The following is an 18929-nucleotide window of genomic DNA, read 5'->3' on the forward strand; positions in this document are numbered from 1 at the left end:
TCTGGGAAGGCCACCGGATAAAGGTCATCTCCGAAGTTCCCTGGGGGTGGGGGAGGGGGGGTTCCGAAGCTGTGGAGAAACATAGCAGCCCTTTCTTTCTCAACTCTTACCTTCTTGGAAGTCTCTCTTATTCTGATTTCAAACATTGGGCATGTCAGACACACTTCTGAAATTATGAACTTATGCCACATGGATGCTAACGTCTCTAGCAGGGATTTGCAATGGGTTTAAAAAAACAGAGCACCTGGGTTTCATTAAAAAAATTTATTTTCATATAAAAGTGCCAAAATATCCACCAATGTCATAATCTATCTCAGCAACCAGTTTACGCTAGTAATCAAAACACAAGCCTCTTTATTCACATTGTTTAGAAATCAAATCCTTTTCACACATTCCCACAGTAGCTGGAGTCTCTAGATAGTGGGAAGCTTGCGCTCCTATCTGCCGTGGTAGTCCATATGTCCAGGTTCATATAGGCACGAAACGGGTTAAACCCCGGGTAGTACTCCTTGCACATGACAGCCTGGTTTTCCATGTGAGTCGAATGTTCCGTGGTGGGACTGATGGGGCAGCAACTTTCATATACATCACTCTGCGGGGCCCAGATGGAACCAAAAAGTCCAGACATTGGAGACAAGCTTCGGGTGCTTGTGAGGTAGGGCTGAAGTATACATGAGGAGAGAAAAAAAATGTTTTTATTTTTTATTTTTTTTAATTTTTTTTTTCCAACGTTTATTTTATTTTTTGGGACAGAGAGAGACAGAGCATGAACGGGGGAGGGGCAGAGAGAGAGGGAGACACAGAATCAGAAACAGGCTCCAGGCTCTGAGCCATCAGCCCAGAGCCCGACGCGGGGCTCGAACTCACGGACCGCGAGATCGTGACCTGGCTGAAGTCGGACGCTTAACCGACTGCGCCACCCAGGCGCCCCTGTTTTTATTTTTTAAAAATATTTATGTTTGAGAGAGACAGAGGAGCGGAGAGAGGGGGAGACAGGATGCAAAGCGAGCTCTGTGCTGATGGCAGAGAGTCAATGCGGGGCTCGAACTCATGAACTGTGAGATCATGACCTGAGCTGAGGTCAGACGCTTAACCAAGGCTAGGCATCTAGGCCACCCGGTGCCCCAAGAAATGTTTTTTTTAAAAATAGAAGGCTTGGGGCACCTGGGTGGCTCAGTCAGTTAAGTGTCTGACTTTGGCTAAGATCATGATCTCGTGGTCCATGGGTTCAAGCCCTGTGTCGGGCTCTGTGCTGACAGCTCGGAGCCTGGAGCCTGCTTTGGATTCTGTGTCTGCCTCTCTCTCTGCCCCTCCCCCACTTGCACTGTCTCTCTGTCTCTCTGTCTCTCTCTCTTTCTCTCAAAAATAAATAAACATTACAAAAATTTAAAAACACAAGCCTTAGAAAGGCAATATCAAGGTCGAATGCTTACCAGTGGACACCACAGTGGTAGCACCAAGATACTTGTAAGTTATTAATATTCTCAACCATCTGGGTTGCTTCAACTCCATTTTTCTCAAATGGAGTGATGTGAAATCCTCATCTAACTGGAATAAACTTATTTTCAACCCAAGGAAGGACCCACACAGGTCAAATGCCCTCAATCTATAAGAACTGTCTTGAGGGGCATCTGGGTGGCTCAGTCAGTTAAACGTCTGACTTGGCTCAGGTCATGATCTCAGGGTCCATGAGTTCAAGCCTTACCTCTGAGCTGTCAGCACAGAGCCTGAAGCCTGCTTCAGATTCTGTATACTCCCCCTCTCTCTGTCCCTCCCCCACTTGTGCTCTGTCTCACTCTCTAAAAAATAAATAAATGTTAAAAAAGAAAAATTAGTGTCTTGAATGGATGTGAAAGGAAGGTGTGGGACTTTTAGGCTCAGAAGGGTGCTGACAGGCAGGAAGCCCTCAGGACCCAGTCACAGAGGGCTTCCTGGCCCCAATTCAGTTTTATCTACAGACCATCACCCTGACTTCTGTGATCTACAGGAACCAAGCCAGGCTTTGGCTGATCTGAACCTAACTCTGAAATTAAGGGAGACCAGGATTAAAGCAGCACCAGAAGGAACTTGCAACTGCCCCAGGGTCACAGCACTAACCGGAGAATTGAGGAGACTGGCATGTCCCCAGGCAGTCGGCATATTGGGCGGGGGACTCCAGGTAGACTGAGAGTTGTGATCCATAACATCTGTCTGAATTTCGGCAGGACAAGGGAAGCCATTGGGGTAATTCATGTTTTCTACAAAGAACGGGAGACAACAACACAGGTAAACATTTTTATGGCAAGATCTGCATTCTTACTCTTGGGCCAAAAACTTTCAAGGCCTTACTATATTGACAAGTCAAAGACAGGTATAAATACTCACCCCATGTGGACCAGGAGGCCCACTGTCATTCTCAGGGCTAAAACTATTTATCAGAAACACTAGGCAGCCCTCAGTGAGGAAGGTCTTCCTCTGGACTTGATGTTCTGTATTTGACAATTTGATGGGAATCTTTCTAATAAACACTACCGCAGATTGGAATCATGTCAAGAGTCTTACTAGTCCTCAACATTTTCCTTTATTACCTGCCATACTAACCTCATGCTTCCGAAACCTATGTATGTTTTTTTCCTATACATAAACAGTTGTGGTAAAGTTTAATGTACTAACTAGGTACAGTAAGAAATTAATGACAATAACTAATAAAATAGAAAAATTATAACAAAAGTTAGGTGAATGTGCTCTCTTTTTCTCCTTCCCTCTCAAAAGATCTTACGGTACCGCAGTCACCCTTCTTGTGATGATAGGAGATCATAAAATGCCCATGTAGGGAGATGAGGTGAGGTAAACGACAGACATTGTGACATAGTGTTAGGCTAGTATCGACCTTCTGACAATACGTCAGGGGTCAGGGGGAGGATCATCTGCTTCTGGATGGCGGCTGGCCGCAGGTAACTGAAACAGAAGAAAGCACGGCCGGCTCACAGGGTGCCGCTGTCATGAACACAAGCCCCACCAGCACAGGAAGAAAGTTACCACAGCACCCCCCAGTGGTTAGCATGGAGCAACGCATACATTACAATCGGGGGAAGTACATCGAATATACTGCTTACACCTTCCCTGAAAAGGCATGAGAAATCATGATCAGACTGTAATGTAGAATCAGAACACTCTGCAGTTTATCTTTTTGCATAGCTCTTATTGTTTACTATTACCGATGCTTGAGCCCAAGCATCTGTAATTTCCCAGAATTTCCCCTCCTAGCTCTGTTCCTTCCTTCTGCAGCACCACCCAGGGGCAGAAGAGTCAGGACTTGCTGAGGAACAAGCCCATAAATGCTCGCATTTCACATGGGGCTTGCCTGCCTCAAAAGTTCAGCAAACATCTAAAGCCTCAGCCTCCCAATGGATCATCTATAATCTTAGGTCCACATAAATCCAAATGACCCAGTTCTACCAAATGGGAAGGGCTAAATAGGTTAGAGTTATCTGTAGAAGCCCCCAGACATCCAGGTTGAAAGGGCTTTTCGAGGCCATATAAAACTATACATGGCAGGCATGCACAACTGAACCCACATGAAGCCACTCAGCAGCTTCCTGTAAGGTCGTTCTCCACGGTTGCTCACTGTTAAGGGCACATTCTTAACAAACAAACAAATAACAGCAATAAAAAAACCAAGCTCACGGACGCAGAGAACAGACTGGTGGTTGTCAGAGGCAGGGGTCGGGGCTGGTAGGGAGTGGGGTGTATGTGAAATGGGTGAAGGTTCTTAAGAGGCACAAACTCCCAGTTAGAAGATGAACCAGCCCTGGACAGATAATGTGCTGGCATGGTGAGGATAGCTGACAACACTGTACTGTGTATTTGCAAGTCGCCAGGAGAGACCCCGAAGGTTTTCATCACAAGAGAAAACCTTTGTAACAATGTACAGTGACAGATGGTAACTAGACTTACTGTGGCGATCACTTCCCAATATTTACAAATATGGAATCATGATGTTGTTCACCTGAAACTAATAGAACGTTCTACACCAATTATATCAGTTGTTTTCAAAAAGGTACTCTTCTGCAATTAGTGCCTTAGACAGACTTAGACCTTAGACTTCAACCTTAGACAGACTTCCTGCTTTGACTTTCTGAGAGTAAAAGAATGGCACTGGGATTGTTTGAATAGCTTTTACCTTCCGGAAAGGCATTGTAATCATTCAGTTCCAATGGACAGTACACACTGGGGAACTGGCCTTCACAAGTCGCGCTCCAATCAATGAAACTGCTACAAAAAACAAGAGGTGTAGTCTCAGAAATAGGATGTCAAAAGATCAAGTAAAGAAAGGAAACCGATTTTATTGCCCAGCATCCTAATCACTGCTAATTCCTCAATTTTGGAAGATAAAAGATGTACTTTCTCAAGTCACAGGATCAAAGACTTACTAACTGAATGCTCATCATCAATGACACAGCCTTGCAGGTTAGACGGTGGAACTAGGAGCACACTTCCTTTATTTGTGAAGTCTAACCGGAGGCAGTCTTTATTTGTGAAGTCTAACCGGAGGCAGGATCCGAGGCCATAGCTTTATGAGCACTCTGGAAGAGTGACCGTGCTACCCTGAGGGTCTCAGCAAACACCTGACGGTTGTGTTATAAAATATCCACCTTTGCTCAAAGCAAGGCCAGCACTCACCTTACGTAAATCACAACCATAGAGACTATGATTCATGATAGATACTTCAATCACTGTTACAAACTGGATTCTCATTATAGATAGAAGGAAGTAAATACCACTGTAACAAGCTGAACCAAAAAAGAAAACTTCAAACAGATTCTGTGATTAAACACAGATAGCAACATTTTCTCAAGTTTTCATAATTGAATGCCATTAATATCCAACAGCAAAATTAAAAAACTGCTATAATGTAACTACTTTTCAATTCTCAAGTTATTTGAGCTTTCTTAACACTTTAAACGTGTTCATGATGAACACCATGGAAAAATGGAAATCTTTGCTCTGCTAGGTGGTAGAAATTCTGAGTGATTGTTTTTTCAGACTTGCCTCTCTTAATAGATCCGTCTTTCCAACTTAAAAAGGAAGGTAATTACGTGGTCAACAGCTTTGTTATTTTTATTTCCGTTCATGTTTCTCTCAATCCGTGCTTTGTTATTTTCTGAGACATCACAATGCGACTCCAAAAGGCAGGAAACACCCAGCTAAGGTGCACTGGGGAAGAAGCCTGGCCCCCAGTTGTGTAAGGCCTGCCTAACTGACTGAACTCAAATGCCCACGGCAAGCTCTTAGGCTAAGCAAGGCAAGGACCAGAGGAGAGAGCTGTACCTATTATGCACGGGGGCGGGGCCCTGCATCACACCAGGCATGCTGTTCTCCACGGCACAGTTGTAGCTGCTTGTCACACACATGGGCTGCGTGGGCCATAGGTCTCCAGATGGGTAAAGACCTAAGGAAGAGAACAAGGCCTCTCAGTCTACCTTCTTCCCCCTTGGCCTTCATCCCACCCTCCTTGCAAGACCAGCTCAACTTCCCTTCTCTCCTTCAAGAAAACACTCCCTGAATATCACCCACACATGCCGATCACTTCTATCTTCCCCAACCCCTTTCAGGATATACTTTCAAGATATGAAGTGGAAAAATGGCATGTGCTTTAACCTTCACTTCGGACGGTATAGGACGACTGTCTCCTGACCTGGATTACAAGATCACTGTAATAATTCAACAAGTATTTGAGGGCCTGCTCTCTGTAAGGCCCCATTTTAGATGTCAAGGACACAGCAGTGGACAAGTTTACATTCAAGTGGACAGAGACAAACGAAAAAGGAAGAAGGAGAATATGGCAGGTGGTCTAAGTGCTATGCAGATAAACAGCAATTTTATTTATTTTTAAATGTTTACTTGATTTTGAGAGAGAGCACGAGTGGGGAAGGACAGAGAGAGAGAGAATCTCAAGCAGGCTCTGTGCTATCAACAGAGAGCCTAAAGCAGGGTTCAACCCCACAAACCATGAGATCATGACCTGAGCCAAAATCAAGAGTCAAATGCTTAACCGACTGAGCCACCCAAGGGGCCCCAACAGCAATTTTAAACAGGGTAATGAAAGGCCTCACTAAGGGAATATCTGATGGGTGAAGATGTGAATAAGGTGAGAAACCAAGGGGGATGGGGGAGGCTCCAGGCAGGGGGAATAGCACTTTCTGTAAAGGCTCCTGGTGAGTTCAGAACAGCAAGGATACCGGTGTGGCCAGCAAGGAGAGTAGTGGGGGATGAGGTCACAGAGATGACTGAGAGCCAGAGACTGCAGAGTTTGTAGGTTCCCCAATTTAAGGATGGGGGCATTTACTTTGGATGGTATGGGGAGCTGTTAGAAGGTTCTGAGCTTAGTGACTACCAGGAGACAAGTCTCTACCAGTTTCTCACATTTCTGTACATCTTGCAGGCAGAGGCCCTGAATGCCTTTATTCTGGACTATCTTCTCAAGGATGTTTGGTAAGCAAAAGCCATGCAACCTATATACAGCCTCCCTCTGGAGCAAAGGGCAGGTATGCTTACTGCCCATTATAAAACATATGGGTTCCCTAAGCTCAGGGTTCCTTCCTGTAACATAACCCAGTATGCACACAGGTATCCGTGTAGGACCCAGGGGAATTGATGCAAACATGGTGATGTTCATGTAGCTGGCTTGGCCTCAGCCCTCTCTCAGCTTTATGTGGAGGAAATGGAGGCTGTCCCTCTGGGGAAATTGTATCTCCCACTCTACTACCTGAAGCAACGCTGCTGGCTCAGTGGGGCCTACAACTCATTGAGGTTCCCCTAAATGCCTGGGTGTGGCTCACTGATGGTCAGACTAAGCTGAAACCGGACAGTGTCCACTGGGCTGCAGCAGCTGTCCGCCCCAGCATCCACTCTGCAGCGTTGAAAATGAATATGGCCCCTCTGGTCAGGCACAGACCCAGGGTGGTTCTCAAAGCCAGCTCTTCTCTTGATAAACTGAGTTGTGCTTTTGCTGACACAAGCTATTGCTAATAGCCTAGCTACTGGTCTGTCACTTGGAAAGCTACTAACTGGCAGATTAAAAGACACTTTGCTTTAGGGATGTGAAATGGGGAAACAAATGTTGGCTTCCAATTAAATCATCTGAGCCACTCAGGTAGGGTATCCTGGGGAAGGTAGCCTGGAATCAAGCTGCACACCCAGACGACCAGGACTGCTGCCTGTCATATCGGATGTGGGAGCACTTCCAGCATCACAAATGCACAGAGGGAAGAAACCACTTGTTTAGGATGCAGGACTACCACTGCCAGCCAGACTCATCACAGCTGCCTCGAGCTGGGGTGGGCCACATCATACTGAGCATTGCTGTCACCCACTCCTGGCACATGGACCATGCTGGACCCTGAGCCCCGTCTCCAGGCCATTACTGCTGCCTCCCCACTGCTGACACATTTCTGGTTACAGTGCTGCTGTTCATCCAACCAGCCGGCACAGCCACATCACTGCAGCCCCTGAAAGTAACCTGATCAGGACAGCTATCCCGGACCAAAGCCACTCAGCAGTGGGTCGAGAGTCAAGGCATTTGGTGGTCCTTCTACACTCCCTACCACCCACAGACACCTGGGATGGCTGGGCTTGGAACAGCCTCCTCCAGTTCAACCCAAACAGGTTTCTGACCCTACTTCTTCATCTCCCCTGGTCTACATGCTTATGTAAGGCAGTTTGGTACTGACTGGACCTGTGCCCAGAAAGGGATCACTGGCCCTTGGCTGCTTCCTGGGTATGAAACAGGACTAAAGGGGTGTGGGGCAAGTGGGATACAGAGATCTGTTCTGAACATCCACAATTCTGCCCCGACCACTTCTAGACATGTGACACTTGTTTTTTGCCCTACTAGCAACCCTAGGCTGAGCTGGGGGGTAGACACTCTGGTGTCAGTCCAGCCAATAGGGGGCTGAGTGGGTTCACACTTATTTCTGGTCCAGTCACCTAGATTCTCTTGTTAGACTGAGGGGATCCTGCACCATAAGGATACCAATCATGTGGATGGGTACACTGCTCAGAGTCCCCTACACGGCCCATATAGGCCCAAGTGGGGGAACATATGGATCCCTGTAAGTTTCATAAAAAATGCCTTGACCCAGGGCACCTGGGTGGCTCAGTCAGTTAAGCATCCACCTTTGGCTCGGGTCATGATCCCATAGCTCATGGGTTCAAGCCCCACATTGGGCTCTGTGCTGATAATGAGCAGCTTGCTTGGGATTCTGTCTCTCTCCCTCTGCCCCTCTCTCCCGCTCTCTGTCGCAATAAATAAACATTTAAAAAAATGCCTTGACCCTTCTGGACAAAAGGTGGTACAAGTACGGTTTTGTTGTAAAAAAAAAAAAAAAAAAAGAAAAAAAGTCACTGTTACAGTTACAGCTCTTGTGATGAGAGACAAGGATTCTATGGTGATGGAGGAGGAAAACCTCAGCACCCGGGGAGGGAGTGCCTTAGGTCTCAGGAGGTGCAGAGCACAGGAGTACGGACGTTCATGATCCCTCTTTTTCAGAAATGCCCTTGGAGTCTTCCTCAGGGAGGAAAATGTCCTGGTACGGCTCTTTCAAACTGTTGTTAGGGCCTTAAACGTGACTGCCGAGTCCGCCAAATTACATCACACAGTTCTGACCTCAACTGGTCACCTTCTCCCTTGACGTTTCCAGGGGATGGACTGGCTCCTGCCCCCTCCGTGCAAAGCACTTGAGCATCTCCGGCTGTCTCCTGCCTTCACTGCCATTATCAGCGTTCAGTCATTTGTGGGATGGATGGATGGACAGATGCCATCAGCTGGTGGCATCCATCAATGGGACAGCCTGGGCTATCTGCATGTAGGCAGAACCTCCACAAAGAAAGACTAGACTCAATTATTCAAAACTGAATTGGGAACCCAAAGGTTTACCGGCCAGTCAGGCCACATTCAAGACACTGCCAACCTGTATTCCCTGAATGACGCAGGTCCCATTGCCAGGGCAGAGGGAGAGGGGGGGAAGCGGGGGCGGGGCAGGGGTAGCAACTGTAAATGACACCTTCTTCCCAGGGCAGTGTGTGTACCCCCAGAACGGTACTTCTCGTGCCAGTCACCAGTAGATCATGTAGCTTTCCTATGACTGTGGAGATCTCTCAGATGAGGATGCTCTTGGTTATTCAGGGAGACATCCCTGAAGGATAACTTGCTGTATGCACATCCTGTAGGCAGTAATCACTACGAGGGAGCCATCCAATCAGCAAAGATGGTATGAGATTTGTTTCCTAACATTAGCTGAAATGATCAAAGACACCACAACACCATCTTGGCTCTGGAAGGCGTTCAGGTCAGCGCTAACTCAATGGCCAGGGTGTGGGGGACAGACTCACCCAGACATGTTCCTGTAGGTCAAATTGCAGGCTATATCATCATAGTCAAATTAAAAGATGTGGCCCCACCTTCTGTCACAGTAATTGAGAACCACTTAAGGAGTGATGTACGCATGAGAAAACGGACCAGAAGCCAAGGCTACGCAGCAACAAAGGGTGTGTATATTGTTGTGAGACAATTTTCTATGGGTGTCTCGCTTTTCTGTACTTCCTGCAAGGAGGAAGCTAGCTGCCTATGTTCTGACCTACCTTTCCAAGGATGTTTACTAAGCAAAGCCTCAGGAGAGAAATAAGGTCTCTCTTCGGAGCAAGGGGCAAGCTTCTTTTTTTTTTTTTAATTTTTTTTAATGTTTTTATTTATTTCTGAGACAGAGAGAGACAGAGAATGAGTGGGGGAGGGGAAGAGAGAGAGGGAGATACAGAATCCCAAGCAGGCTCCAGGCTCTGAGCTGTCAGCACAGAGCCCGATGCAGGGCTCAAACTCACAAACCGTAAGATCATGACCTGAGCCGAAGTCGGTTGCTCAACCGACTGAGCCACCCAGGTGCCCCAAGGGGCAAGCTTCTTTAATATTCAACAAAATAAATACAGTGTTTCCTGACTATTATAAAACACTTGGGTTCCCTAAGCTCAGGGTTCCTGTCCTGTAACGCACCCAGAGCCCATGCAGGTGGCCACCCGGGCCCACCTGCGTCACCCCCATGGGACTGCAGGCCAGGACCTGCCATAAATACATCCATGTCCATGCCATTCATTGTGCTTAACGTCCTCTGTGTCTGACCCAGAAGTCTCCTGTCTTCTGCCAGTATGTATAAAAATGTATATATAAATTGGTTAACTTGTAAGTTGGGTAAACTTCTCAGATCCTCCTCAGTTCTGGACAGAGAAAGGCTATGACTTATGTTAACATGGTCACTAAGGCTGCATTGTTAAATACAGATGGTAAGGCACTGATGGATGTTAACCAGACTTACTGTGATCATTCTGCAATATACACACATATCAAATCATTACATTGTACACTGTATAAGTCAATTAAACCTCAATTTAAAAAGAGAAAATTAAAAAGAAATTAGATGGCAAGGTGAGAGCAGATGCAGGGAGATCTGTCAGAAAGTTATCGTGACAGCCCAAGAGAGAAACAATGATGGTCTGGACCAGGGTGATTATGGTGGAGGTGAGGAGAAGCAGTCAGATCCTGGTTGGAAGGCAGAAGACGAACAGAAGACAACAGATCATGTGTGGGCGACAAGAAAAACAAGTCGAGATTTCTGGCCTGAGCAACAAGAAAGACCAAATGGGAAGGCTGTAAGGTGAGCAGGAGTGAGGGAGGCCGAGCACTGGGATACCCGCTGCATCCCCAAGTACAGATGTCAAATAGCAGTTGGCTATAAGACAGTGGCGTTCAGGAGAGAGGCCCAGGCTAAAGGTGCAAATGTGGGAGTCATTAGGGTGGAGGGAGCACTTAGGTTTGCAGATGGATGAGACCACCACAGGACTGTGCACAGAGACAGCACAAGGTGGCATGACAGGTCGGGGGGTACTGAATTGGAAACCCTAAAACTTAAGGGCTGGAGCAGAACGTCTAAGGTCTGCAATAGGTCACCATGGAGACAGGAGGACTGAGAAGTGTGGGACTTCACGGCACGGAAACCGCTAAGGCCCCTGCAGACACTGTCTCGGGGGAGTGGTGGAGCACAGCCAGTTTCAGAGAAGAGGAGGAAAGGAATCTGATAGCAAGCACAGACTACTCTTCTAAGAAGTTCCCCCAAAGAGAGGCACGACGTAGCTAGAGAAGGGGATCGAGAGAGAGGGTTTGGGCTGTTGGTTTTTTAAAGATGGGAAGTATCACAGCTGATGGAATGACCCCCAGAGAAAACCAGCTGATGGCAGAGGGATGGGCAATGCACTGAAACAAGAGCCTTGGGGAGGAGCACCGCACTGATAATTCAACAGGTTGAAACAGGAAGGAGCAAAAGATGTTGTGACTGGTGGTGCATGGAGGGGGCAGTGGGAGCCTTCCGAAGGCCTCCAACTGTCTCTTTCCTTCCCAGGGAAACACCAAGCAATATCAGCTAGGAGGACGAGGCAGAAAGCACTGGAAGTATGAGCACAGAGGAGGGAACAGATAAGGGCCCAGAGAGTCGCAGCCATGGGGTCACGTGAAGCGAGGGCCGTGGACGTACAGAGCAGTGGCTGCTGTGTGTGCTTCTGCCCACTGTTCTCCAGCCTCGCTCGCTGGCACTGCAGCCGGCAGAGAAGCCACAGAACCTGGCAGAACCCTGACTGTGGTTTTGCAAGGTGTCTGCAGTGAAAGGAGGTAGCAACCGAGAGACTGTAACGAGGACGGGGAACTGGGGCTGGGCAAAAAGCAGCTGTGTGAGGAAGGGCAGGGACGGCAGAAGGAGATGGGGCCAGTGCTCTGCAGACAGTCACTGTGAGCAAGATCTAATTCTCTAGTGACTTGAGGATCCAACCAAGGACTATAACAGGTGATTCAAAACTAATTGCAGGGGTGCCTGAGTGGCTCAGTTGGTTAAGCATCTGACTCTTGATTTCGGCTCAAGTCATGATCCCAGGGTTATGGCATCAAGCCTCGCATCATGTTCCACACAGAGCATGGAGCCTGCTTAAGGTTCTCTCTCTTTCTCTCTCTCTCTCTTTCTCTCTCTCTCTCTCTCTCTCTCCTCTGTACCTTCCCCATTCTCTCTCTCTAAAATAAAATAAATAAACAAAAGTAATTGCAGATTATTAACACCAAGAACAAGGTAAAAGGCACTTGAAACATACACACATGCAAAAAAACAGATTAAGACTCTAGACAACATGTAAGTCTCCACCTGACAACACATACAGACAGATACAGACAGAATACCATTTTAAGGCATATCTGTTTGACAGTTTTTATTTTTCCCCATCAACTAAATCTTATCTTGTCTACTACCTTAAAAAAAAAAGGTAGTACCACCTAAATTTTGTCCAAATCTTGCTTCAGCAACATTACTGAATTCAAGAGGTTTTTTTAATTGAAAACACTTATTTTATTGGGTTAGTAGTTGGATCCAACTCACAAATAATTTATTTCTAATGACAATGCAACAACAGCAAGTCCAAAATGTATCCAAAGAACAGCACAGAAACCTATGCTTTCAGAGGTGGCTAAAATGCATACAGGAGTTTTCAAATCTAGTCTCATTTATATGAGCAAAAGCAAGTACATGCGTTAAAGTAAAATGATGCCACGGGAGTGAACATCAGGTTTATCCTGCCACGGTTCCTGACCCTAATCACGTGGGAAGCAGGCACTAGAAGAAAACAGGAGACACAAGACAAGAGCCAAGAGAGGTAACAAAGAGAACTGGAGAAGAAAAATGAGGGAGACTGGAGTTAATGTCCTACAGAGACCCCAGGAGGGAGCGGGGTTTGGTTTTCCCTCCCACTCACATCATTTCCACACCCCTGAGACGCTGTCCTGGGGGTAGCCTGCAGGAGCTCAGCTCCTGGTCTCAGGTTGCATACAGGGAGCGAGGCTGGTCACTGAGGCTGCGAGGCCAGGTTAAGGGACTTCTAAGACATGGGGAGGCAGAGAGGACAGGGAGAGAGTGGGAAAGGTGGAAGCAGGCTCAGGTGCTGGGACTTGACCCGTGGCATGCTGTCCAACCAGAGCTTACCTTTGCTTTCTCTATTTCTCTGTTACCTCAGACAGGCAAAGGTGGACCACACATAGCAGTAGTCCCCTGCAAAGCACCCCGTGCTATACTCGGGCCACAGGGCACCCGTACCCTGGCTCTAAACGAGGGGGCAGCCCAAGTCAGTGACCTCGATGAAGCCAGTCCAGAGGGCAGGTACATTCCCAACGCACGAAAGCCCAGTGACATGGCTTGAACAAGAGGGCACTGGGCGAAGCCCCAGCCCCACCCGACCTGCCTGTCTTGGCAAGCTCCCCGACCTGCGGTGTGGAGCACCTGGCTGCTGTCTGCTCCAAGCGTATGCGCCTCACCTTTATCTTCTTCGACGCCTGCAGGCCGGGCAGGAAGGCTGGGACAGGGAGGTTCTGCATACTGTGGGACATTATTCATGTTTCTGTGGAGAAAGTGAGAGAATGAGGATCTACTCATTTCTTCTGTACAAGGACATACCAAATTTGTTCACTGAGTTTTTACAGACATTCTTCCCACAAGAAACATAAAATACTAGAGATACAATGGTACACAGCCAGAAAAGGGCTGAGGAATAGTAAATTCCCAAGACCCAGCAGAGCCTTTTTTAAATAAACAACAAAACAAGTTTAACTAAGGTAGTTAAGGTGAACTGCAGATTCACCATCAGCCCACCACCAGCCGGCAGCAAGTATTAATCCCTAATTTACTTTCTACCTCTAGCAAAACAGTTCACAGACAGCTTTGTCTCTTATGCTGAGTTTCCTTCTTTACAACCCCACCAATTTAGTTTTAATGACAGCCTCCTGTCCTCTCACTATGTGACCAGCGCCTAAGGAAAGGTGATCACGTGCCCACTCTGAAAACCTCTGCCGGCTGCGTACCCTCCTCTTCTCCCACTCAATAAAAGCCACTTGTTGATTTTGTCCCATGCGGTGGCAAGCATCACACAGAATTGTTACCATGGGGGTAGCTGCTGGGGTCTTGCAAACTTCCCTAAGTCATGGGCGTCCAGTTTTATTTCAAGTTGTAGCAGAGCGTTGATGACCCCCACCCCTACAACTACTGCAGTTTCTCTGTCTGCTTTCAGGAACGAGACGTGTTCCAATGTGGCTACGTCACTGGGCACCCCAGAGATCATGAAACGTGTTTCCTCGGGAGGATCCTGCCTCCTGAATGATGAGCAAAATTGGGCTGTATTTTCCCACATCCTTAAAAAGTTTTCCTATTTTCACCCGCAGAACCAAGTACAAGGAAGAAGCAGTGACAGGAAAAGCAGTACCTACAACACACTGTCAAAGCTAGGAAATTAAAAACTCACGTGGGATTGCAGATGTTATGAGAAAGATTCAAGGAGATGGGAGTTTCTGAAGGAAAGTCATTTTGGGGAACATTGTCTCCTGCATAAAAACAAAAACATTATCATTATGTTTTACACATGTAATTCAACTGTATTATGTATTAAAGAGCAGATGGCTGGGGCGCCTGGGTGGCGCAGTCGGTTAAGCGTCCGACTTCAGCCAGGTCACGATCTCGCGGTCCGTGAGTTCGAGCCCCGCGTCAGGCTCTGGGCTGATGGCTCGGAGCCTGGAGCCTGTTTCCGATTCTGTGTCTCCCTCTCTCTCTGCCCCTCCCCCGTTCATGCTCTGTCTCTCTCTGTCCCAAAAATAAAAATAAACGTTGAAAAAAAAAAATATTTTAAAGAGCAGATGGCTAATACCTCCAACCCCTAATGAGCAAGTTCTCACTTTAAAATGACTGTCACATTCAGTAATTTTATTTTATTCTTTTAAATTATTCCCAACATTTATTTATTTTTGAGAGAGAGACAGAGACAGAGTGTGAGTGGGGGAGGGGCAGAGACAGAGGGAGACAGAATTGGAAGCAAGCTCTAGGCTCCGTCCGAGCTGTCAGCACAGAGCCTGATGTGGGGGTCGAACCCATGAACCGTGATATCATGACCCGAGCCGAAGTCAGATGCTTAACCGAGTGAGCCACCCAGGCACCCCTCAGTGATTTTATTTTTTAAAAATCTCTATTATAGGGATGCCTGGGTGGCTCACTCGGTTAAGCATCTGACTTCGGCTCGGGTCATGATCTCACGGTTCATGGGTTCGACCCCCACATCGGACTCTCTGCTGTTAGCACAGAGTCCACTTCAGATCCTCTATCCCCCTCTCTCTCTGCCCCTCACCCACTTGCACTCTCTCTCTCAAAAAATAAACATTAAAAAAAATCTCTATTATATTTATCTTCATTGAAAAGTTACTGAAATTCAACACTTAAATTTATGAATTTTGGATTAATGGTGTTTTAATTTTGGCAAAAAGCTGAAATCATTAATATCATGTAACTTTCTCATAGGGGTTTTTCTGATAAAAGAAATCTTGCTATATAAATAGATCCCTGCAATTTATAAAAGTAATACATATTTACTCTAAGAAATCTATGAAAATAAATGTAAGTTTAAAGAAGAAAAACAGGGGGCGCCTGGGTGGCTCAGTCGGTTGGGCGTCCGACTTCGGCTCAGGTCATGATCTCTCGGACCGTGAGTTCGAGCCCTGCGTCGGGCTCTGTGCTGACAGCTCGGAGCCTGGAGCCTGTTTCAGATTCTGTGTCTCCCTCTCTCTCTGACCTTCCCCCATTCATGCTCTGTCTCTCTGTGTCTCAAAAATGAATGAATGAATGAAAGAAAGAAAGAAAGAAAGAAAGAAAGAAAGAAAGAAAGAAAAAAAGAAAGAAAAAAAGAAGAAAAACAGAAGTCCCCTGCAATTATACTGCCATTCAACATTTAGATATATTTCCTTACAATCTCTTTTATGTGTACGCATACATATAAAATTGGGGTCATGCTTCACATATACGTTGTCCTTACGGTCTTTTACACCATAATTATGCTGGGGACATTTTTCTGACAGTACGTAACCCTCAAACAACTTATAAACTACATATTAAGCCACTGTACAGAAACACTATGAATAATTTTTGTCATCTTGCTCTCTCAGCCTTTCCCCCAAGCAAAACTGCATTTCTATTTTTTGTTAGTAAGGACTGATTTTTCAGAATCTTATGTTTGCATCATCAGGCAAACTTTGTCTTCAGTGGTGGATGGAGCTGGGCTTGGTGTAGGCTGTGGAACTCAAGCTTCCTCAGGCCAAACATATCCCGCTATCAAAGCGCGTGTACCTGCCTGCCTTCATCTGAGCCTGTGTGTCTCCATGTGGGCGACAGTGTCTCCTAGAGGGGGGCAGGACTGCTGAGTTTCTTGGGGGTTGAGAAGATCTTATCTTTTTATCCCTAAAGCACACTACACAGTAATAAACACTGCCTATCAGTGATATTAAAATTTTACGGGGGGTCATTAAGAAAACAGTGTCTCAAAAGGCTCCTGGGGAGGGAGAGGATAATGAAAGAAAGGCTGAGAAATGCAGCTTGAAAATACACGTGGGTGCTTTCTGTAGGTTTTTACGGTTACTAGGGCCCTGGTCTCTCAGACAAGACCTTCTTTTATAGGTCTCACTGCCGGTGGGAGACAGAGAAGAGAGGACAGCCCGGAGGCTGCTGAAGGGAATGGTCTGTGGCTTGAAGCGGCCTGTCTTGGGGGGAGGAGACAGGGTTCAAGCAAACTGGGGTGTGGAACAGGCTGCCAACCTCTCTGTGCCTGGGACCTCAAATCTCAGACTGCACGGGGACACCAGCCCTGGCCCCTCAGGGTTACTTGGGAGCAGTGTGAGTGTGATGGTGAACAAAGGCCTCACAAATGTGAGTTTCTCAATCTCACCCTTACACAAAGACTAAGCTGAAAATAACAGTGAAAAGGAATGAATTCCATCTTTATATAGACACAGAGCTTTAAAATAACATTAAGTGAAAGAAACAAAATGCAGAATGATATACTGAAGTATGATTTCCCTTATGTAAGTTAAAAACAATAATTCTATACTTTGTTGATGGCTATATAAATGTAAGATAAAATATGTACTAAAAGAACATGTACCAAGTTCATGACAGTGGGCAGTGACTCGGGGAGGCCAAAGTGGAAAAGACTATAAAGCACTATTAAAAACAAAAACAAACCCAAGGGTAAAGATAGCGAAAGTAAGAGTAGTTAATTCTGACCTTTCCCAAATCCTCAAATTTCTCAAAAGTAAGAGAAGGCCACAATGTTCACAGCATTATTCACAATAGCCAAAACGTAGAAACAACCCGAGTGCCCATCAAAATGAGATATGTGCATGCAACAGAGTATGATGATTTGGCCTTAAAAAAGAAGGATGGGTGACCCTTGAAGACATTATGCTAAGGGAAATAAGCCAGACACAAAAGGACAACCACTGTATGATTCCACTTAGACACCAGAGTAGTCAAATTCATGGGGACAGGAAGTAAAGGTGAGGCTTCCAGGGACTGCAGGAAGTGAGGAATGGACAGCTGTTGTTTAAAGGTACAGAGTCATGGGGCACCTGGGCGGCTCAGTCAAGCATCTGACTTCGGCTCAGGTCATGATGTCACAGTTTGTGAGTTCGAGCCCTGTGTCAGGTTAGCTCAAGCCCAGCTCTGGGTGAGCACGAGCCCTGCTTCAGGTGAGACCCACTTCTCTCTCTCTCTCTCTCTCTCTCTCTCTCTCTCTCTCTCTCTCTCCCCCTCCCTCTGCCCTTTGTGGGATTCCCCCCTCCCCCTCTCTTAGATAGATAGATAGATAGATAGATAGATAGATAGATAGATAGATAAAGGTGCAGAGTCTGTCTGGGGTGATGGAAAAATTTGATGGTGGTGATGGTTACACAATATGAGTGTACTTAGCACCACTGAATGGTACACTTAAAAATGGTAAGTTCTGGGGGCGCCTGGGTGGCTCAGTCAGTTAAGTGGCCGGCTTCAGCTCAGGTCATGATCTTGCGGTTCGTGAGTTCGAGCCCCATGTCAGGCTCTGTGCCGACAGCTTGGAGCCTGGAGTCTGCTTGGATTCTATGTCTCCCTCTCTCTCTGCCCCACCCCCTCTCACACTTTGTGTCTCTCAAAATAAATAAACGTTAAAAAAAATAAAAAAATGGTAAATTCTGTGTTATATATATTTTACCATAATAAAAACTTGCAAGTGAAAAAAGGAATGCAAAAGTTCTTTGAACTGTGTCAAAGATAGACATTAAATGATGGTGATGATGGTGATGATGATGATGATGATTTAGGGAGAGGGAAAGGAAGGAGGAAAGAACAAAAGAGTGAATGAAATCCAAAGCTAAGTAAATACTCCAATCTGCAGTCCCGCATGTACTCCAGGCCCTGGAAAACAGATCCAGGTCTCATACTGGGCTAGGCAGCAGGGCAGGAGGGAGGACAGATGGGAGGGAGGGCAGGGGGGAGGCGGGAGGCAGAGGCAGGAGGGAGGGCAGGTGGGAGGGAAGACAGGAGGGAGGGCGAGAGGCAGGGGCAGGAGGGAGGGCAGGAGGCGGGGGCAGGTGGGAGGGAGGGAGGCCGGGGCAGGACGGAGGATAGGTGGGAGGGAGGACAAGAGGGAGGGCAGGTGGCAGGGAGAGCAGGAGGGAGGGAGGGCAGGTGGGAGAGAGGACAGGATGGAGGGCAGGTGGGAGGGAGGGAGGACAGGTAGGAAGGCGGGAGGCAGGGCAGGAGGGAGAGCCGTTCCCAGGGCTGGGTGTACTCCCAAGACTCACCGCCTGGCAGGAAGTGCTGACGGACCACCGCGGGCTTCTTGTCGCCGTCAGAGCTGCTGCTGCTGCTGCTCCAGCTGCCCCAGCTGCCGCGGCTGGCCCGAACGCCGCCCGAGGAGCTGCCGCAGTCGGAGCTGGAATCTGAGCAAGACTTCTCCACACACTTCTTGCCAGTCTTCTGGTAGTAACCCTCTGCAGGAAGGAAGGGAGAAGTCATATCTCATTCGAA

The 18929-nt window shown here is 47.1% G+C and overlaps 1 protein-coding gene across 2 annotated transcripts in view; it reads right to left on the reverse strand.

The window, feature by feature from the left end:
* Positions 1 to 249: 249 nt before the first annotated feature.
* TMEM131L (transmembrane 131 like) overlaps positions 250 to 18929 on the reverse strand; it is a 170627-nt gene continuing 151947 nt past the window's right edge. The window contains exons 29-35 of one of the 2 annotated variants that reach the window (XM_030312888.1): positions 18704 to 18892; positions 14353 to 14431; positions 13373 to 13455; positions 5311 to 5431; positions 4163 to 4251; positions 2098 to 2237; positions 250 to 661 (exon numbers count right to left, since the gene is read on the reverse strand). In XM_030312888.1, the coding sequence (XP_030168748.1) occupies positions 386 to 661; positions 2098 to 2237; positions 4163 to 4251; positions 5311 to 5431; positions 13373 to 13455; positions 14353 to 14431; positions 18704 to 18892 (977 nt within the window). In that variant the 3' untranslated portion in view covers positions 250 to 385. Of the gene's footprint in view, positions 662 to 2097; positions 2238 to 4162; positions 4255 to 5310; positions 5432 to 13372; positions 13456 to 14352; positions 14432 to 18703; positions 18893 to 18929 lie in introns of both variants that reach the window. The other variant, XM_030312887.1, reaches the window with a different exon arrangement.

The sequence above is a fragment of the Lynx canadensis genome, chromosome B1 (assembly GCF_007474595.2).
Source record: "Lynx canadensis isolate LIC74 chromosome B1, mLynCan4.pri.v2, whole genome shotgun sequence".
NCBI lineage: Eukaryota > Metazoa > Chordata > Mammalia > Carnivora > Felidae > Lynx > Lynx canadensis.